This window comes from Hippopotamus amphibius, chromosome 11 (genome assembly GCF_030028045.1).
Source record: "Hippopotamus amphibius kiboko isolate mHipAmp2 chromosome 11, mHipAmp2.hap2, whole genome shotgun sequence".
Lineage (NCBI taxonomy): Eukaryota > Metazoa > Chordata > Mammalia > Artiodactyla > Hippopotamidae > Hippopotamus > Hippopotamus amphibius.
The window spans coordinates 24,222,298-24,242,936 of record NC_080196.1 but is presented as its reverse complement, the minus strand read 5'-3'; the positions used below and the strand labels follow the sequence as shown (position 1 = coordinate 24,242,936).

Genomic DNA, 20,639 nt, shown 5'->3' with positions numbered 1-20,639 from the left:
CCCGTCAGGGAATTCCTAGTTCCTGCTTTTCTTGAGGCAGGTACTCATCTGACTCCACACTCAAGATGATCTTGACGTCTTACCGGCTGTCTCAAAATGCAAGCATGAAGCCCAGACTTGACCATGTGGAGGGTATTGTATGATTGCCTCCTGTTCTTCACAGTACCTGTCCTACCAACCCCGCCACACACCATCACCAGCGTATGAAATTAGGGATTGACTCTTTTGCAGGGAGGGGAAGGCAACAGGTCCATATGGAGTATCCCTGAAGATGAGAAAGCATAACAAAACACAATTCCTTTAGTTTCCTTGACAACTGCCCTGGGACTGTTAGCCAGAGGAGAGGTAGCTTGGGACTTCAAAGGGCCCCAGTATTTCATGACTGGTCCTCTAGCCTGTACCAGTGGCAGATGACACCCATAAGTTAGGTGAATAGGCCCCAGACAAGTTGAAGGATTAAACATCTGGATCTCCAAAAGGATGGAGGAACAGATAGCTGTTTCTTTCTTTCTTTCTTTTTAATTTTTATTTTATATTCGAGTACAGTTGATGAACAATGTTGTGTTAGTTTCAGGTGTACAGCAAAGTGATTCAGCCATACATATACATGTATCTATTCTTTTGCAAATTCTTTTCCCATTTAGGTTGTCACAGAATATTGAGCAGAGTTCTGTATGCTATACTGTAGGTGCTTGTTGGTTATCTATGTTAAATACAGCAGTGTGTACATGTCAGTCCCAAACTCCCAAACTAACTGCTTCTTAACCTAGTTCTTAGATCTCAGGGCCTGCGATCACTGGGCTGTGATTTCCAGATTCTTTTCTTAAAGAATTCTCTTCCCAGATTCAAGGCACAGCAGGGCAGTAAAAAGAATGCTTTGGGGTTCACCAGACCTGGGAGTGGCAGAGGCTGCTGATTGTCCCCTAATAGTCATTCCCCTCCTTTTGGATAGTCACGTAAATATTAGCTGAGCACTAGGCTCATTTACATTTAGATGAACCCATGGCTGACTATGTTACATGCCCCAGCCTCCCTTGCAACTAGGAATGGCAATGTGATTAGGTTCTGTCCAATGGGTTGCAAGTAGAAAGGAATTATGCAACTTCCTGGTAATATCCTTGAAAGAAAAGACACTTCCTTTTCTTTCCCTTCTCCCAGAGGACAGAAAACAAAGTCTTTATAAAGTCCTAAAAGGTCCTAGACCAGCACTTTCCAATGGAACCTTTCATGATGATGGAAATGTTTTATTTTATAACCTGCATCGACCAATGTGGTAGCCACTAGCCACATGTGGCTATCAAATACTTGAAACGTGGCTAGTGTGATTGAGAAACTGAATGTTCAGTTTTGTTTAATTTAAATTAGATAGTCAAGGGCTTCCTAGGTGGCGCCGTGGTTAACAATCTGCCTGCCAATGCAGGGGACATGGGTTCGATCCCTGCTCCAGGAAGATCCCACATGCCTTGGAGCAACTAAGCCTGTGAGCCACAACTATCGAGCCCATGTGCTGCAACTCCTAAGCCCACATGCCTAGAGCCCGTGCTCCGCAACAAGAGAAGCCATGGCAATGAGGAGCCCCTGCTCACCACAACTAGAGAAAGCCCGTGTGCAGCAACGAAGACCCAACACAGCCAGTACATAAATAAATATATAAAAAAATTAGTCAAGTGGCTACCATTTGGACAGCACAGGTCTAGATGATCGCCTTGAGCCTTCCCTACCCCTACCCCACCCCTTACCATCCTGAGTTCACCTCTCACTCTTTCTCCCATAGCTCACTCCCCCCACCCCCTGCTTCCTTGCTACTCTTTGAGCTCTCCAGGTACACTCCCATCTTAGTGTTTTGCTCTGGCTCTTCCCTCTACCTGGAACACTCTTCTCCCAGACATCCACTTGGCTAATTCCTAGACCTCCTGCACGTCTTTACTTAAATCTTACCTTTACAGTGAGTCCTGCCCGACCCACTTCATGTGACAGCCTGCCTCCCCCCAACACACTCATGCACCCGAGCCCCCTTCCCTTGCTCTGTCCTTTTCTCCCCAGCGTTTAGGATCTTCAGACACACAGTTTATTCATTTACATGTGTTATTTCTGACTCTCCCTGCTAGACTGAAAGTACGAAAAGGGCAGAGATCTTTGTTTCACTCACTGATGAATCTAAGGGTCCACAATAGGGCTCAGCATATAATAGGTGCTCAAGAAATACTTGTTGAACTGGGGGAAGGGAAAAAGAATGGTGCTCACTCTCTCCTTTTCCTTTCCCTCTGGGTGGGATGTGGATATAGTGGTGGGAGCAGATCTTAGACCCAGAGTTGGGAAGAGTGTATCAAAATGGCAGGAAAGTAAGATCAAAAGGGGTAGGGGGCCCCTTGGTTGCAGAGTCCTGCACTACTTCTGCCCAGCAAAAGAAACACCCATCCTGTCTAAGCCATTATCTTTTTTTAAAAATAACTTTCAATTTTTATATTATTTTTTAAGTATAGCTGATTTACAGTATTATTCAGGTGTACAGCAATACACAACAATTCCATATTTTTATAGATTAGCCACCATTATCTTTGAAGCTTGGTTACAGCAGGCAGAAAACTTGCACCTAACTGACTAGGTTGACTCCCAGCTGACACTTTGGACTAGTTACTGTTATTCCCTGAGCAGATTTCCTCAACCCTAAAATGGAGCAAACATCCACCTCATGAGGCTCTTGGAGGATTACATGCACCACAGAGGACCCAGCCCAGGACAGCCCTGCCACACACAGGAGCTCCTCAGAGCTGCTGGGCGGAATGTCACTTGTGTGGAAGGGCCAGGCCCCTGAATCCCACCAATGAGACAAGGTGTTTGAGGGGGCTAGGTGGGCGTCTGCACATGTATGTACCCCAGTCGGGGACTGGGCGGTGTGTCCCTGGCAGCGTGGTCTCAGGTACACAGGAGCGGGGCACAGGGAACTCGACCCCCAGGACAGCCTGCAGCCCTTCTAGGCTTGCAGGAAGTCCCCGGTCCTCTCAGCACCCTTAGAGATAAGGCCAAGACGCAGGGAAGCTTCCTTTTGATGAGAAGCAGAGGAGGAAGGGCCTATAGAAGTTGGCCATTGTCAGTAAGTCCAGGAAGTAGGTGGAAGCCAGGTCACTGTGCCCAGGCGCTACTGCAGAGCTCCCCTTTCCTCCAATGAGGGAGGCCCTGCCCAGCACCTGCACTCCCGCTGTGGCCCAGAGCCCAGTGCTAAGAGGCCACCTGCCTCTTTCCCAGACCAAAGTGTCAGGGAACAACCAAGAGCTGGGAAGGTCACCACTAGGGGGAAAGAGGGATAAAAAGACCACAAGCAGACATGTTTGGGTTTTTAAGTTTATCTGAATTTCCTCATTCCTAAACTTCCAGGTGGGACTGCATAGGAGGGAGGCTGGGGCAAAAACATGAGCGTCTCGAGGACACCCAGTCACTCTGACCAAGCCAGTCTGTTTCCTCATTGACAAAACGAGGGAGCTGGACCACACGGTCTGAGGCCCCATCACACCATGACAGCTGCCAGATCTGTTCTCAAAGGAGGGTCTGGGAAGGAGGAAAGCCACCAGGGACGGTGAGTCAGAGCTCAGAGCTCCCCAGGGCCAGGAGACACACCCATCAGCTGCCGGAGGTGAGAGGCTGCCTTGTCCAGTTTTGACAATTCCAACTGGAGGGAAGAAAGCTGGGCAAGGAGAGAAGCCGCTGAGGATGGAGGCATGGCCTCCTCCACCCCCGGTCCCCAGTCCACATTCCCTCAGGGAGCTGGGCGTCCTGGGTGGCCTCCCCCAGCCTCACCCTCTGCTGTCTCTGAGTCTCTGCCTCTCCCTCTGATGGGGTCTGAGCTATGAGGCCATCAAGCTGCTTCTGCAACTTGTGTCTTCGGGCAGCGAGCCGAGGTAGGTGGGTCTGGGGGTCTACCAGGCCCTGCGGAAGAACAGAGAGAGAAGGCTCAGACATCTGCAGACCACCCAGCATGCCCTCTCCCCATTCTAAGTCCCCTCCTCACCTTTATAGAACTCGCCCCTTGCCCTCCTCCCAATACCCTTTTCAACATCCCCTGCCCTGGCCCCAATCTCCTCTCATCACCTGCAGCTCCATGTAGACCTGAACGGTGTCACTGAGAGGGGCCTGGGCCCAGCCCGAGGGAGCTGCTGCACCGGGGGGTAGAAGGCCCACAGCCCCACAGTGGCCCAGGGTGGCCAGGGGCTCCAGGAAGTCCTCAAAGAGGCCCTGCTCTCCCGGCTCTGAGCTCTGCAGCAGCACTGGGGAGGAAAGGAAACTCAGGGTCAGGGGATCAGCTCCTCATCCTGCACCTCCTACCTCTGGGCTCTGCCCTCCAGGCTCCCCATCTTCCCCACCAGCCCCTCCTGTCTGCAGGGACTCAGGAGCCCAGGGCCTGCCTCACCTCGGGGCCGGGCCTTGGTGAGCTGGTATGTGGCGCGGAGAGCCCTCAGTGCCTGCACGGCCTCCTGGACCCGGGAGAAGCGCCGCTCCAGCTCGGGCTGGTGCCAGTGCTCCTAGAGATGGGCACCCAGAGTCGATAAGCGGGCACCTGGGAGACTCGGTCTCAACTCCCCTGTCTGTAACCTCCACCTGCCCACCCCCATCTGCTCAGAGTAACAGTCTGCTCTCTCCACCACACACATAATTCACCAGCTCAAGGGACAGAACATGACAAAATGTGGGGCGTCATCTAAGAAGGTCTTAGATGGCCGGTGGTTAATTCCTGTTCAGTCACTCTGACTGAAGAGGACAACCAGCCAAAATCAGCTAGAATTTAAGAGGTGTCATCCACAACTCAAGTAAGTAAAAAAGAAATTTAGTTAAACTTTAAAACTATTCTTGGGTGAGTTGGTAGAATTTTATCCCTCTCAAGTTATTAAAGCTGAAAACTGCACTAAGATTTTGGGGATATCCTGTTACTAACTACTAATCCTCGTCACCACCGTGACATGTACTGTTACCGACACACAGTCACACAGCTAATGTCAGTCTGGTGACAACGCCCTACTCTAACCACTTGCTAATACTGCCCCCAACACCCTAGAGTCCTCCCAGCCCTGCAGGAACAACCCACCCTCCCAAAGACTCCACGGCAAAATACAAACCACCACTGTCAATGACCCCACAGCAGCAAGTCTTCTAGAAGACTGCTCCCCGAGCCTTCACCAGTAGTTCCACCCCAGGGCACCGTGGATGTGACTCACCAAGCTGCGGGCACTGGGGTAGGGGGCAACACAGATGCTCGGGGCGGGGGGGCCACCAGGCCTGGGGGGCAGCCTCTGCCAGAGCTCTTCAGCCAGGAAGGGCATCAGCGGGGCCAGGAGGCGGAGACCAACGTCAGCGCAGGAGAACAGGACCTGAGGAGGCCCCAGGGGGCGGGGCGCGTGCAACAGCACCGGCTTCACAGCCTCCTAGGGAGGAAGCCAACGGGTCAGGGGACGGCCACGGCCACGTCCTTCCTCCACAAGCTCGCTGCCCTACCAGTAGGGATGCTGTGGGTAAACTCGCGCACGCACACCCAGCACCTCTGAGACCATCAACGGCCCCCGGACACAGTGTGGAGCATGTGACAAGGGGAAATCTAGGCCAGCGACTCTCAGGGGTGGGTGGGGAATAAAATTGTCAGGGATGTTTGAGTTTTTTTTAATCAAAGAGAGGGAAATTTTTTAAAAAGTTGAGAAACAGAACCCTAGGGCAGTGGCCCTGAGCCAGCAGCGTCAGCATCACCTGGGACGAGAAATGAACATTCTCGCCACCCAACCCTAACCTGCTGACTGCGCTGCTCTGGGGGTGGGCCTGACACTCCGTGGTTAACAAGCCCTCCCTGTGCGAGAGCCCCTTGGTCTGAAGACCACTACTCTTCCTCCCTGTCCACTCCCAGCTCCCAACCTGCCCAGGATCCAAACACAGCCATTACAGGGACTAAAAAAAATCTCCATCTGCCTCCCAATCCTGTTTTGTCAGACTCGGTTTTCTAGAAATCTCCCCTCCTCCTCCTCTCTCCTCAGGTGACAGGCAGGGAACTGCCCAGGTCAGTCCCAGGGAAGAGAGGAACTGAGATTTCTCCGTCTCATCTCTCTTCCTGTCCTGAGGGAAGAATTAGGAACCCAGTTCAGAGCTCTCCGCCAGGGGACAGGAAGCAGGTCTGCAGGGGGAAGGACCCTGCCTCACTCACCAAGTAGACATCACAGAGGTTGTGGAGCCAGAAATGGTGCAGGGCGTGGGTGACGAGCGCGAGCTCGCGGGTGAGGAAGCCCCGCTCGCAGTCCTGGGCAGTGCGGGCCAGGCAGCTGAGGATCCAGGCGTCCATGGGGGAGGCGGGGGACAGCTGTGGGTAGCAGGGGCTTCAGGGTGGGACAGCTCGACTCCCACTCTGCTGCCTCCTTTCCTTCCAGATGCCTCCTCCAAGCCTCAGATGTCAGACTACCCGGCTCCCAAGTAACTCTTCTTCCCCTCTTACCTCCTCTGCAGGCTGGGGTATGAATTTCTCCCCAAGAGCATTCAGGATAAAGCGCAGGGCATTCCAGATCTTATTGCAGAAATGTCTGAAGCTCAGGACCTCAGAGACAGACAGGTGCAAGTCGCCCCCTGGGAGGGAGAGACAGGAGGGAGGGTGCACTGGTGACGGCTGCAAGGGGAGTCCCCGGCCCTGCCCTGCGCCACCCGCTGCACAGGGGCTGCTGCCCACCGCCCTCACCCGGGCTTACCCAGGGTCCCATGGGAGCACAGGGCAAATCTCAGGGCATCTGTCCCACACTCAGGGATCCCATGAGGGAAGTCCTTTCTCTGCAACCAGAAAGAGAAGAGGAGTGGCAGTTGCCTATGAGGCTGCAGGGCCAAAGCTGGGTTGCAGAGGAAACTGGTGGCCAGGAGCTAGAGGCTGGGATGGGTCAGACACTGGCAACTCACCTGTGCTGCGGCCGCGATCACCAGCTCTTCGGAGTCCAAGTTTCCAACCCTCAGCTTTTCCTGCAGCACCTGGGGTGGGTGAGTAATTCACTGGCCTCAGTGGAAGACCCTGCCCCTACAAGGGTCCCGCCTCCTGGCCCTCCCAGCTCCAGCCCTCCCTGCCGGCCCCTCCCCTCCCTTCCTCTCTCCTAAAAACCCCATCCCTCTTCAGGCCCTTCATCCTGACCTGCAGCTCCACCCCACTGATGATGTCCCGTGGGTCCAGCACATTCCCCAGCGACTTGCTCATCTTCCGGCCCTGCCTGTCCCGAACCATGGAGTGAAGAAGCACCTGGGGGCACACAGGGGGGCCTGAAGAACTTTCCCCTGGAGAGGCCCCTGGCTGTCCTCCAGGCTTTAGGGGTTAGGCTGGGAAGTGAATCAGGACAAAGGAACTGGGAACACAGAAAACCCCACATTAGGGGTTAGAATAGAGGACAAGGTTTGGGGAAGACTGGGGAGTCACACAGAGGAGCAGGGCACCGAACGGCCATTACCTTGCCGAAGGGGAGCTGCCCTGTGAGCTGGGTCCCCAACATGACCATGCGGCCCACCCAGAACAGCAAGAGGTCACTGCCTGTTTCCAAAAGTGACAGTGGGTAGAAACGCGCCAGGTCTGGGGTCTAGAAGGAAAAGATCAGCAGTGAGAGGCCCCAGCCCAGGGCCTCCAGCTCTTCTCGAGGCTCTCTGGGGGCCCTAGGGTCCACTTCCTCATCCCCACCTTCACTTACTTCTTCTCAACCCACCTCACCTCTTGGGGCCAGCCCAGGGCAGAAAAGGGGAAAAGAGCCGAGGAGAACCACGTATCCAGGACATCAGGGTCTGGGAAACAGAATGGGAAACGGGAACAATTGGAACCTCAGCTTCAGAACCTCAGCCCACTGCTGCCCATCTTTCCAGCCCAACCCCACCCACAGAGACCAGCAGGTCGAGCCCTCTGTCCCATTCCCAGCTTTCCTGACCCTACCTTCTCCACTTCAGTACCTGCTCCCTCAAACACCCAGACGCCCTCCCCTGTCCGCCCCACCCCTCTCCGGCACCCACCCCTCTCCAGGGTCAGCTCTGCTCCTGGTCTCCCTGTCAATTCTGCAGCTACTTTTCTGGCCTCAGCCTCTGTCCGCCCGACCACCCAGCAGTCCTTCACGTCGTCCTGCAGAAGTAAGGGGTGGGGGGAGAGAGGAAGAACAGCACCTGACAGGTGTGAAACACCACTGAGTTTTCATGTCCTCAGGTGGTCTGAGAATGGCCAGCACCCTCTGGTGGTGAGATGGAGAATCACCAGCTCAGGAGCTCTGACCACTCAACGATGCTTACATGACCCAGACCAGAAGCACAGCAGAGGCAGGGAGCTGGGACTGGCACTGGACGTTCTCTGACTCCTGTGCTAAGGCTCTTTCGGCCACACCCAGCCCTCCCTTCTACTTCCTCCTACCAACCTTTGCGTGCTCCTCTACAATCAGGTAGGCTGGAATCTGATGGCCCCACCACAGCTGCCGGGAGACACACCAGTCCCTGCCGAAGAGGACGCGAGTGATTTCTTAGCATAATCAGTGGGCCCAGTTCCCCATCTGCTGAGAGCTCCCCTTCCCCTTACCCAGTGTGGGAAAACCAGTGCTGCCAGTTCTTCTGGTGGAAGGAGGGACTGAGCTCCAGAGCCCCGGACTCCACAGCCTGGAGGGAAAGGACCTTTAGATGGTGCTTCCCTACCTGCACCTCTGGGACAAGTGGTCTCTGAAGCGGTCCTGAAACTCAGAAGGAAACTCCCGAGCCTCCTGAGAAGATTCTGGGCTGGAGTGAGGATGCACCTTTCTGGGCACCCGCCCTCCGTGGCCACAGCTCTCCTCTCAGAGAGCACAGCCAGAGAGGTCTGCAGCGCAGAGGGCCCCCAGCCTCCCTGTTTCTTCATTCCACTGCTCAGGGAGCCCCCCAGCCTAGGCCCCAGGCCCTCCTCACACTGCAGCCTCACCTTGGCAGCTCGGTCCCCCATTTCCCGGCAGCGGACAAACCACTGGCTCTTCAGTAGGTATTCTACCACGTCCCCAGATCGGCTGAAAGAGACACAGGACCAAATACATGCCAGGTCCTCAAGGGCTGAGGGTACAGCAGCAAACAACATGGACACGGAGCTCATATTCTAGCATAAGGGGTGCACAGCTCACCCTGTGGTCACTCTTAAGCTTCATCCAGTCCCATCTGGGGCTGGTCCTAAGGAAAGGAGTGAAAAGGGGTTACCTGCAAATGGGCAGCACCATAGGGTGGTTCTGGAGGCCGCGGAACAGGCCCCGTTCCCTCAGCGCCGACAGAATCTTTTCGCGGGCCACAAATCGGTGAAGACCCTGGGGAAGAGCAGCAAAAGAAAAGCTTAAAGGCTGCTAGAAAAACAAGAAAGTAGGAGAGGGGAGATGGGGCAGAGGGGACCCCCAAAGGATGGGGTATCACTGAGCTGGTACCACCTGCAGCCAGTCCCCGCAAAGGGAGGTCATGGTCCCATCCTCAGCGATGACACTCAAGGGGCTCAAGCTGTGTCGGGCCCCCAGCTCAGCATCGGCAGGGCTGTGAGCTGGAGTCACCTTCACTGCCCCTAGGGGAGCAGAACTGCTGTGAGCACTGAACCCTGAGCTTGGCTTTTGCTTTTCCAGATGTATCGTCATTACCCACGCTACGCTGTCCCTCCCTCTCATCCCCCACACTCCACTGAGACTACCCTTCCCCACTTCCTGCCTCTTCCTGGTTCCCTCTCCGATCCCCCAGAAGCCCCGACTTTCTCTCTCTCCCCTGCCCCCACTCACCTGTGCCCAGGTGTGGCTGAACAGCGCAGTCTGTGATAAGGGGAAGAAGCTGCCCCGTCAAGGGATGACGAAGTTGTCGCCCACGTAGATGCTGAAGGGAAGGGAGAGGGATCAAGGACAGGCACGTGTGGGGGGTGGAAGGGTCTGGGCCGGGCACAAGAACCCTGGGAACGTGAGGGTGAAGACCAGAAGGTAAAGAGCTAGAGCAAGGCTTGGTAAACTCTTTCTGAAGGGGCCAGAATGTAAATATTTTAAGCGTTACCAGCCAAGAGGCAAATTCAGTCTCTGTAAAACAATTCTACTCATCCACCACGGCAGAGTTAGATAATACGTGATGTAGCTGCAGATGATACAGAGGGAACGGGGGTGACTCGTACAAAAACAGGCAGCGGGTAGATCTGGCCCACGGAACATAGTTTGTCAGCCCCTGAGATGAACTGTAACATCAGAAGAGAAGGGAGGAGACTCAGAGCCACTGGAGAACCGAGATGAGGGAAATCTTAGGAAAAGGAAGAGGAAGCAGAGAGGAGGAGCTGCCATCCTAAAAGGAAGGGAAGAGAAAGTGTGGGGGTGCGAAGGCCAGGTGGCAGGGAGCGCGCTGTGTATTACTGTGTATCGGGAGTCATCGGGATGGACGGCCACAGCCACGTCTCCAGGCAACGTCTCTGGCCTCGTGGTTCCTACCACAACCTCTGCATCTGAAGACAAAATTCAAAACCTTAAAGTTGGTCCTCGCCCTCACCCCACACTCCTAACACAGCTAAAGCCAGGAGAACTGGCAAAGGGAGGGGGCAGGGATGGTCAAAGTTGAGCAGGCCCCCAGGAGTAACTAGAGAAAGCTAGGACCAGTGTCTGTAGAAGCCTGGGGTTTCCACTAAGCTAATGACCAGAGGCCTGAGGGGGCGTCTGGTGCTACGGAATTCCTCAATAACTTGCGTGGGAGACAAGAATAGAATGTTAAGAAATACGATTAGAATCCTTGCTTGGTGCCCAGAGGACACTGGGTGTTCTCAGTGCCCTGATCATAAATAATGTGCATTCTTTGGGGCAAGCAGCAGCCCCTCGTAGAAGAAACCTCCTCTGACTATTCCAGCTCATCTATCTTCCCCTTCTCCAAACTCTCAGGAACACTTACTGTTCAAACCACACTTCAGAACTGATCTTTTGTCTCTTTCAGGGGTAGCAGCCTCCTGCAGAATGATGCTAAGCTCCCACAGGGTAGTGACCACGTGCACTTTTCTTACATGGCCCAGGATACCCAGGGTGAGTGCTCACGAGGACACAGTACGACCAAGGTTCCTTATGTCCCTCCCACCAGGTCATGTGGGAGACAGTCTGGTGGGTTCCCTCCATCAGCCCAATATGAGCTCGAGAAAACAGGAGAAGCAGAGGTAAGTGGGTGATCCTTCTGAGGACTACCCTCACCAGGCTCTCCATCCACGGGGAAGGCCACGGAAACGAGGAGGCCGAAAGACACAGGGGTGGGGCAGCCGGGCAACCGAAGCTCTGTGCGGCCAGAAAGGGGCCGGTTCTCCACCTGGAGGCGTGGAAGAAGCAGGGTCAGAGAGCAGCCTTTCTGCAAGGATCACACCTGGCTTCCCACCTCCACTCATCCATGGCCCTGCCTCCCTGCAACCCACTTGGAGGATTTGGGAGCCACCTCCCTTCCCTCACCTAATCCTTGGGCAGTCACTGTTATAGAAAATATTCACCGAGCACTTAAACCACGCACAGGTATTGTGCCGAGCACCTTCCAGCAGCTCTCGTTGCATTCTCACAACAGCCCCCGTGACGCAGGCATTTCCACCACCCCTAATTTACAGACTGAGGAAACTGAGGCTGACAGAGGCTAACGGCCCGTCGGGAGCCACACAGCTGGGAGATGGCCGGTCTCGGGTGTGAATCCAGGCAGTCTGGCTCCAGAGTCGGAGCTCTCCCCCCCGCCTCAGAGCTCTCACAGACCCACCTGTCTTTCTCTGCCTCACCTCAATATCCGAGATGGCGGAGCGTAAAGCACACGACCAGTTGACGAGCTGCCGGCTCCGGTACAACCACCCGGCCTCGTAGAGCCGCACGAAAGCTTCTGTCACGGCCACTGAGGAGCCCTAGGATGACCTAAGTGTCCATACCCAGCAGCTTCTTCTCAGCCCATCACCCCACTCAGGGAGCCAGGCATCCCTCCCTGCTCCCCCAACACACAAAGCAACCCGCCTCCCTGCACAGACCTCTAAACACCTCCCCGACACCCACGGGACCACAGCACAGAACACTCACGGCATCCATGGTAAAACACTCTCGGTCCCAGTCCAGGGAGGCCCCCAGTGCCCGGAGCTGCTCACAGATCTCTCCACCTTTCCTGTGTTCAGAGAGGTTTTGGTCAGCAAACACGGCCCAAACACCAACTATGTACCAGGCCCAGCGAAGCCCCAGCAATGCTGGGTGCTGAAGTGAGTAGAGCATTGTTCTAGCCTCTAGAAGCCAATGGACACAGACAAACCCAGTGTGGGGCTTTCTATGACACTGAAAGAAGCATCAATTTCTACAGTAACAGGGGAAAGGGCAGCCGATTTGTGGAAAACCCAAGAAAGTTTTACAAAGAAGATGGCATGTGATAACAGAACTGGAAGAGGGTAATTTCAAGTGGATGGAAAGTGGGAATGGCTGAGGAGAGATGATGAAATCTAAGCAAGGGAAAATGGGATAAATGGAGGAAAAAACATACACATATGCACATATATATATATGCACATACATATAAACGTATACATTTTAATGTATACAATACATACACAAGCACACACACACAGCTTGGAGACCCCACCAAATGCTAAGGGGCTTCAGAGCTTACATCCCCATGGGAAATTAGGGCTGAATGGGAAAAGCCTTGACTACATGTTAGGAGAGAGGGACTAGGAAGCCAGGACTCAACCTGCCCCTCCAGCCTTGCCCACCATACTCACTCCTCCTTCCACTTCCACACCTCCCTAAGGAAGTCTTCCCGGCTCAGCTCGTGTCTCCTCACGCCTCGCTCCTTCCACAGCTGTTTCTCCACCACAACCTACAGTAAGATGAGGGAGCAAACAGAGAATCCGGTTGCTTTGGGGGAAGAAATCTCTCACCCAAGAAAAGGGAAAAGTGGCAAAAGACATACTTGAGTAGCAATCCCTGCATGATCTGAGCCAGGGACCCACAGCACCTGATCCCCACGCATCCGGTGCCTGCAAGAGAAATACCCTGGCGGGAATTCCTGGCCTTACGTGTTTGTTTACCCTCACTCCTTCCCACTTTCTCCTTCCCCTCCAAGAACTCAAGCAGCTCTGTTTCCATCTCACCAGCGCACGAGGGCGTCCTGTATGGCCACAGTCAGTGCATGCCCAATGTGCAGGGAGCCCGTGACATTGGGAGGTGGGATACACATGGAAAAGGTCTTCCCTGTGGCCTGGGGCAGCCTGGCCTAGAAGGAAAGAAAAAAGTCAAAGGGCAAGAGAGGGCTGGATGTTCCGTGGGGAAATAGCACCCTCTGGTGTCTCCAAGGTAGAAAGAACTGCAGGAAAGAGTCGGGCAAATAACAGGGAAGGGGAAAACCTGTGGACACCTTGGAGACACCAGTGGGAGAAGACAGGTTCTCCCTGCTTTTTGGCAGGCTCTGCAGTGTGGCTGGCTACGAGCTCCAGACTCGTGCCCACCAACTTCATGGGCCATTGTGTCCTGAGGACCGTTTAGCACCCCTCCCTGCAAGGTACTAACCTGATATTCTGGTTTGAAGAAGCCCTCTCGCACCCACCAAGGGTACCAGGCAGCCTCAACATATTGGGGGCTGTATGCAGGAGGCAGGGGCCGGGAGACATCTATGGAGACAGAGGAAATCTCCACTAACTCTCGAATTTTGTTCCTCGGTTGCATTTCAGCAGACCAAATGGACAACCAAAATGTGAGGGAAAAGGCCTTCAAGTTTCCTAGTTACCTTTCTTTTCACCATGTTCCGTTGGGATTTCATACAACACTATCTCCTTAGGGGCCCAGGCCTTACTGGATTCTGTAGGTGACTGAGGAGAGGAGGAACCAGAAGAGGGGATGCAATTCCAGTTATACCCCAGGCATCTGGAATCCAGCCAGTCTCTCCTCCAGCTCCCTCCCAAGATTTCTCAGAGAACCAAGGGACAAGCTATCTGACCCCTAACCTTGCTCTTTGGGGCTATTCCAGCTTCCAGCGCCGCCTGCTTCTCTCGCAGGCGCTTCTGTTTGGCTTCACGGTTCCTCCGGGAGATGGTTGATCCATCGGGCTCTGACTGGGTGGAAAGGTGGTGGGACCTGGGGAGGCCCCGTGAGGGCCTCAACCCCCAACGCGGTGGTCGAAAAGAGGCCAGAGGCAAATGAGGCATCGGGAGTGCTGGGAAAGGGGCTAAGGTCTGTTCCAGATAGAGCACATTAGGAGGGTATGGGGGTGAGGGAGTTATGAACACCCAAAGTCACATCTTCTTCCTTATTCTCTGCGTCCCCCCAAGCAGTGGTGTTATTTTAACTATCTAGCCCATCCCTCACAACCCTTCCTCTGTGAGGACTACAGTGCATGGTGTCGACGGGGTCCTGGAATTACCAGGGCTCTTCCGGGACAGGGTAGGAGTCTCAGGCCCCCAACCTATTCATCTGCGACGTGGGGGTGACCGCGAACACAGAGGAGGGGAAAGGACTCAGGGATTCTGGCGGATGATGGACATCTGCGCTCCCAAGAGCCAGCAAGGAGTCCCGCCAGGGTCACTATTTGTCTGCCTGCCCAGAGGCCGTCCGCACTGCCCCAAGCCGGCACGCTGCAAGGCCTTCCCTCCCGTCCCACCGCGTGGGTCCTGACCCCGCAGCACCTCCCCCTCCCCAAAGGCCGGTCGGCCGCTCGCTCACCCGGTGAGCCCGCCGCTATCCCAGGGTGCCCCGCGGCTGGGGGGCGGGGGCGGCGGCAAGTGCTAGAGCACCCGCGAACCAGACCCCGGAATGTGACTCGCGATCACCTCGGCGCTGGGAGGCGGGGCCCCGCCCGTGCGCACGCGCGGTAGCCGGCCTTGGCCCCACCCCCTTCCCCTCCCGGTCCAATGGCTGTCGACACTGAGAGGAGCGCATTCTGGGTGGAGAGGGGGAAGCCTCTACAGGAGGCGCCGGGGGCTGTGTGGTTCACTTTCACAACTTTATTAAACAAGAGTCCCGACGTGTGAATAAAAAGAACACCTGAGTTCTGAGGCCGCACCCGCCTCCACGCGGCCCCACCCTCCCGGGCCCGCCCCGCCCGGGGCCGGTCCCGCACTCTCAGGAGTTGTGCTTCTGCCGCTTCCAGAAGCGCTTGACGTCGCTGTGCCCGGCCGGGGTCACCACCATGAGCCGCTTGGCCGAGTTCTCGAACACCAGGACGCCCAGCTCCCGCGCGTGGGCCAGCAGCAGCTCAAAGTCCACTTGTGACAGGAACTGGTTATACAAGACGCCTGGGGTCCGCGGGTCAGGAGCAGCGGGGAGAGAGAGGAGGTGAGAACGTGAGGCGCGGAGCCCCTCGGTGGCAGCCTCAGGGCAGCGGTCTGGGCTTGTCACCCACCACATTTAAATGCTAGTCTTCTATGTGTGCCTATGCCAGGGCTCATCCTAACACTGCTGTGAACCAGAGAAATGACTATGAATTATCCCTCCCAATTTCCCTCTTCTAGCTAAATCCAAATTGCACTGATTTGAGACAATTTATTTACTGCCCCTGACTCGCCCCCCCCCCCCAAATGCATGGGTTTACCAGTCCATGCAGTAAACAAGAAATAAAATGCACGAATAGCTTTTCAGCTCGAGACTGAATTGTCCTTCCTCTGGCCAATGACCAAGAATGAACCATCAGAAGCCACTCACCTTCGGTGAACCGGAGCCTGTCCCTTTCCAGCTCCCACAGCCGAATCTGGTCTGTGATGGTGGGGGGCAGCACAGGTGTCTGCAGGGGCAAGGAATGGCTGTAAGATTCAGAAGTACTGCGGCAGACAACCCCAGCCCTCCACTCATTCCCCACACTTGGATGCTCCTTCCTCTTTTCCATCACTTCATCGCCAGGTGCCAAGGGCTGTCAGCCTCCAGCAGCTGTTTGTACCTCCAGCCTCCTGTTTGTACCTGTTTAAGCATCACTGGGTGGGCCCTTGTCCTTAGGAAATGGATGATCTAGGAAAATAGACAAGAATGGGGATCAAGGGCTTAAGAAAGCTGGAAACCTACTTAAGCTGTCACCCAATGTCACTGAACATCAACTGACTGTTTAAAAACTCATAGGCACATGCCTGTCAACAATTCAACCCATCCTAGTTTAGCTGTTGTCCGAAGATGCTGTTCCCACTGGTGATGTCTGCTACTCCTTCGGTGACACATTTGTCCTTTCCATAGTCTTTTTTTTTTTTAATCTTAAAATAACAGCAACTATTATTTTTGAGCACTGCATGGCAGGCTCTGAGCTAAATGCTTTACTTTCATTTCACTGAATCCTTCCAAACGGTGAGAACTGTCATCATTTCCATTTTTCAGACGAGGAAACTGAGCCTCAGAGAAGAGAAACAACTAGGCAACCTATGCAGCTAGGAAGTGGTGGTGCCGAGACACAAATCCAGAGCTATAGCTCCTCCTTCCTTGTCTCTTCCCCTCGAGGGTCTATCTATTCCCACACCTAGAGCCCTGACTTCTCAAACACAGACAACTGATGCTCAAACATAGACAACTCACCATCACCTGTTGTAGCAGACTCCATGCTAGCCTCTGTAAGGCGACCACCCCGTACCCCACAGGCCAAATTCAGCCTTTCTCTCCACCCGCACCTTCCCCAAGTAGGGATACCTGTTGGGCTGTGATGCCACTAGCGATGGCCTGCTGCACACTCTCCCGGGTCACCTGTGCCACCACCATGTTGGGGAAGCGGTAGAGCATCTCAGAGAAAAGGGCAATGAGGGCGATCTGGAGCTCCGACTCTGACCCAAGAATAGGAAGAGAGGATTAGAGACTCCCCCATATCCAGGCTCCCTCAAACTTCAGAGAGCTCTGTAAACCACCAAGTTATAAGTTTACATGACCAGAAACTGGCAGTCCCTCCTGCTTCCTTCCCCTTCTCCATCCCCCTCCCCAACCTGCTCTCCCAGCGGCCTTCTTTCTGGGCCTTCTTTCTGTCCGGCCTCACCTGTGTAGGCATACAGTCGGTAATTGGTTTCCACGACAATGAAGCCTGGCTGGTGTGCAGTGCCCCCAGCCCCAGAAACACCTGATGAGAGATTGATGGCCAGTCGCGTTGGGTAGTAACGCCGAGATTTCCTCTGGAAAGGAGAAGGGAAAGGCAATAGTCCCTCTCTCAGGTGTCACTGCCTTACATCTTCCTCCTGAGACATTAGATTCCTCATGCACAGAACCTCAACTCCCAATTTCTCTCCCTTGAGGGACCCAAGTGTTCAGTCTTGGCAACTGCTTCCTGCTCCTACCTCCTGAAACCCCACTCCTTTTTAAAGGCCAAGGCACCATACCACCCTGCTTCTTCCCTAGGAGCCATGTATCTGGGTGCTCATACCTTCCTCTGGAAAACAAGCCCAAACTCACGCAGATGTTGCAGGAAGTTCAACAGAGAATCACTCATACCTTCCACAGAGTAATCCTAGGGAAGAGGGATGGCCAGCTAGGGTCCAAAACACATCTCATTCTCCCTTTCCCAGCCCCATACACTCACTCCCTCTTTTACCATCTTTGTTCATTCTTGTCTTTCACTGTATGGCCCCGTAACCCCATTTCCCCTTCCCATCTCTCGACTGTCTTCCCATCTCGCTCACCCAAGCCCCTAGTTCCAGCCCCCTGCTTACCTTGCCCAGAGTAGAGAAGCTGAGCTGGAAGAGGAAGGAGAGAATCTCCACTAGGTCCATGCCCCGACTCTAGGGAGGAATGGGCAGAGACAAAGGGGGAGGGATGGGAGGGAGGACATGAGAGAAAATCAGGGAACAGTCTGCAGGCAGCAGTCCCTTAGTGGGTCCTGGGAAAAGCAGAGCATGCCAGCAGGCAGCCCCTGACCTGCTCACCTGGGCTGTCTGCAGATACTGCAACATAAAGTACCAGAGCTGGGCTGGGGTGTCCAACAACAGGAACTGGAAGCCCGCAGAGGTAATGCAGGGCGGCTCTCCAGGTTCAGCACTAGAGACAGAGAGGGCCATGGCAGAGGTGTGCAGAGAAGGGCCACCATCCCACCTGTGTGCTCACATTTTTTTCTTGGTTTCTCTCTGGCCATGCTCTGTTCGCCTCTCCTTTCCAGTCAACCCCCTCCAATCCTGACCCGACGTGAACACTCAATTTAGCAGGGACTCAAGGAGATGGCAAAACAGAGCTGTTGTACCTCTTCATGAGCCCAGCCTGGCTGAGGAGCTGAGCCAAGTCCTGGCTGACAGCTGCGCTGGGGGATCCCACCATGAAGTGCAGGACCACCTGAGGAATGGAAGAGAACAGAGAGTCAGATGCCTCTAAAGACTGTGGGAAGCAGGAACACAAGCAGATACACACAGAGTCCCAAGTCCTCACCTCCCATCGCTCCTCAGCGTACTTGTCAAGTGAGGGGACATCCCGGGCGTGCTTGTCTGGTCCCAGCTGACTTGTGTCATCAGACCAGGCCTTGCCCCTATGCCAGGACCGCCAAGAGTAAGGAACCCTGCCTATGTTCCCCACCCACCCTTCTGCCCTCTTTCCACTCTTGTCCCCAGGGGCCATGAGTGGGAGACATTTCCTACATCATGTAGCTATGTCTGGTCCAACTTATTCCTAAAGAAGCTTCCAAAGGTGGAGCCCACAAGTTTCCAGAGGAGCTCCTTCCCTGAGGAGCTTCCCCTCTAGCAGTTTAATGAGCAGCTTAATCACTATTTGCCCTGCCTAGCTTAGGAAAAGATGTAAGTGACATACCCACCCAGAAGGGCAATGCGGAGGTTTTGGCGGAATACAGGGTTGAGGATGAGGCCCTGGAGACCACCAGGGAGCAGCTGGGTGTGCCAGATACGGAGGCCGCTCAGCAGCCCGGTGCTTTCCTCCTGAGCTCTGGAACAGAAGCAGAGAGGTGAAGGGGATGTCTGGAGAATGGAAAGAAGGAGGCCCACAAAGGCTTCCACTTCTTCCTTTTCTAAGCTGATAGTACTTGGAACACTGTTTCAGAGTGAGATCAGTGTCTTCTTAAGGCAAATTTCTTTACTGTGACACCTACCAGAGCCTTGTTACAGACATCACACAACTCTCCAAGAGGCAAAATACAGTAAACAGAATTTCCCAAACTTGTTTAATTACAAGTTTTGTGGTGTTCCCATTAATATTTCCTGGAAGTGTTCCAAGAATAGTAGTTTGGGAAACCTGGCTATTGAGAAATTTGTATCTGGCTGAGAATGCAGGAGAGACTCACTTGCTGAATTCCTTCTTCACCCACAGAGCTACAGCAGCTTGCGGCAAAGGCTGTTCCAGAAAGAGCATCCGCATTACCCAGTTCTTAGCCAAAGATGGGAGCTCCCTGTAAGGGGTAGAGGGAAAATGTTAATATCAGAAACTGCCTTAGAACTGCACCCCTGCTCTCAATGACCTCTCAAACATCTCGTCTCGCCCCCCACACTTTTACCAGTCTTGCTGCCCCCACAGCCTCCATCTGGTTTGGCACACTTTAATCTCCAAGCCCACCAGGACTAAGCTTCTACCCACAATATCTTATTCCAGTCTGCAGACTTCATTACATTTCCCCACCATGGTCCCTGCCATGAAGGGGGTCCTCACCTGAAGACAGCCAGACAGGTGGCAGGGTGCCCATACAATCGATCCAGTACCCCAGGGCTCAGGCTCCCTAGGAATTCCTGCAGATTCCTGCATTGTAGGTGTACTCGATTCAGTCCACCCCTGGAAGGGGTGCTCTCCATTACCTGAGAGATGTCAGTGTTAGTGTACCCCCACAATCCATGCCAGTGTCACCCCTCACCTTTCTCATTCTGATGAGAAAATTCTTTTTTTTTAATGGTTTCCTTTTTCGTGTCACTCATCTCCTTTTGTTTCTCCCAAACCTGAGCAACCTCCTCTCTTTTCCTGCCTCCTTGCCCCACTTCTGGCCTCAACTCTAGTCGTCGCTCAATTTCTAGATGACAGAATTGTCAGTTGTCCCATATTTGTAAAAACATTTTGTATTTCAGTGACTTATCTTTTCCTAAGCAGTGACAAAGAGACTTGTTTGAGGCCAACCCTCTCTCCCTCTACCTCTCCTGGTCTGGTCAGCCTATAAGCTCCAAATCTGTCCGTTCTTCCCATCTATTTCTTGGCCCCACTTCTCGTGCTGGGCATGGCAACAACTACCTTACCTCTCCATGTTTTCCAAAAACAATTCCACCTCTTTCCTCTTAGCCCCCAAGACTGCTTCACCCCGTTCACCCTGATCCACACCGCATGATCTCCTAACCTGTGCTCTACTTTCCTCCCTGTCCTCGCCTCTCATTCAACTTTCTCCCTCTTTTACCTCCGCCACCCCTTCTCTCCCAGCCCCCTTACCACTCAGTGTCGATGCCCCCTCGTGCACTCCGAGTCTCAAGCCGTCGCTTAAACGGAGGCAATGTCTCTCATTGGCTCCCGGGACTAGAAGAAAGGAAGGCGGGAAATGAGAATAAAAAATGGGAGAGGCACGAAGGATTTCACCGACAGGAGTCCAGAGTGGAGGAGTCAGAAGAGAAGAGAAGGAAGGGAAGGAGTGGAGAAGTAGGCAGGATAGGAATCGGCGCTGCACTCGCCCGCCGCAGGGCATACTGGGAATTGGAGTCTCGTCCTTCCGCACCCGGGAGCAAGCTGAAGCGCGTGTGACTACAACTCCCAAAAGGCACAGCGGGGAAGCCTAGCTGGGAGAGGCTGGCTTTTACCTGAGAA

General features: G+C 54.2%; 2 protein-coding genes across 6 annotated transcripts; both read right to left on the bottom strand.

Moving 5' to 3' along the window:
* Positions 1-3,328: 3,328 nt before the first annotated feature.
* Positions 3,329-14,759, bottom strand: VARS2 (valyl-tRNA synthetase 2, mitochondrial). 4 transcript variants are annotated; one of them, XM_057699229.1, is made up of 30 exons: positions 14,637-14,759; positions 13,922-14,149; positions 13,705-13,786; positions 13,488-13,588; positions 13,073-13,194; positions 12,892-12,958; positions 12,701-12,798; positions 12,015-12,096; positions 11,726-11,845; positions 11,166-11,277; positions 10,350-10,438; positions 9,741-9,831; positions 9,405-9,532; positions 9,184-9,287; positions 8,918-8,999; positions 8,546-8,622; positions 8,388-8,463; positions 7,996-8,101; positions 7,703-7,773; positions 7,449-7,574; positions 7,139-7,243; positions 6,913-6,981; positions 6,711-6,789; positions 6,464-6,591; positions 6,179-6,331; positions 5,208-5,414; positions 4,406-4,517; positions 4,087-4,262; positions 3,796-3,924; positions 3,329-3,682 (listed from the first exon to the last, which is right to left on the bottom strand). In XM_057699229.1, the coding sequence occupies exons 2-30, from the start codon at positions 14,120-14,122 to the stop codon at positions 3,587-3,589; spliced, it is 3,189 nt and encodes a 1,062-aa protein (XP_057555212.1). In that variant the 5' UTR covers positions 14,123-14,149; positions 14,637-14,759; the 3' UTR covers positions 3,329-3,586. The 4 variants fall into 4 exon arrangements, with proteins under 4 accessions (XP_057555212.1, XP_057555213.1, XP_057555214.1 ...); XM_057699230.1 differs by having other exon boundaries at positions 13,922-14,754; XM_057699231.1 differs by having other exon boundaries at positions 6,913-6,972; positions 13,922-14,744.
* Positions 14,760-14,896: 137 nt separating this feature from the next.
* GTF2H4 (general transcription factor IIH subunit 4) lies at positions 14,897-20,493 on the bottom strand. 2 transcript variants are annotated; one of them, XM_057699237.1, is made up of 14 exons: positions 20,271-20,493; positions 19,512-19,598; positions 19,150-19,254; positions 18,663-18,794; positions 18,288-18,384; positions 18,106-18,194; positions 17,795-17,906; positions 17,582-17,650; positions 17,296-17,379; positions 16,915-17,047; positions 16,578-16,708; positions 15,867-15,914; positions 15,615-15,693; positions 14,897-15,208 (listed from the first exon to the last, which is right to left on the bottom strand). In XM_057699237.1, exons 3-14 carry the CDS (start codon positions 19,221-19,223, stop codon positions 15,036-15,038), a joined length of 1,221 nt encoding a protein of 406 aa, XP_057555220.1. In that variant the 5' UTR covers positions 19,224-19,254; positions 19,512-19,598; positions 20,271-20,493; the 3' UTR covers positions 14,897-15,035. The 2 variants fall into 2 exon arrangements, with proteins under 2 accessions (XP_057555220.1, XP_057555219.1); XM_057699236.1 differs by having other exon boundaries at positions 19,512-19,654; positions 20,271-20,492.
* Between the last annotated feature and the right edge of the window lie 146 nt (positions 20,494-20,639).

Excerpts from the sequence above, each read along its gene's own strand:
- GTF2H4 (XM_057699236.1), bottom strand. The coding sequence starts at position 19,651 with ATGGAGAGCACCCCTTCCAGGGGTGGACTGAATCGAGTACACCTACAA. Across the intron at positions 18,385-18,662 it reads CGCATTGCCCTTCTGGGTGG|GGGCAAGGCCTGGTCTGATG; the intron begins GTATGTCACTTA and ends GTCCTGGCATAG. Across the intron at positions 16,709-16,914 it reads CCGACTGTATGCCTACACAG|AGTCGGAGCTCCAGATCGCC; the intron begins GTGAGGCCGGAC and ends TTCTTGGGTCAG.
- VARS2 (XM_057699229.1), bottom strand. The coding sequence starts at position 14,122 with ATGCCTCATTTGCCTCTGGCCTCTTTTCGACCACCGCGTTGGGGGTTG. Across the intron at positions 12,959-13,072 it reads CAGGACGCCCTCGTGCGCTG|GCACCGGATGCGTGGGGATC; the intron begins GTGAGATGGAAA and ends TTTCTCTTGCAG. Across the intron at positions 4,518-5,207 it reads ACCCCAGTGCCCGCAGCTTG|GAGCACTGGCACCAGCCCGA; the intron begins GTGAGTCACATC and ends GCCCATCTCTAG.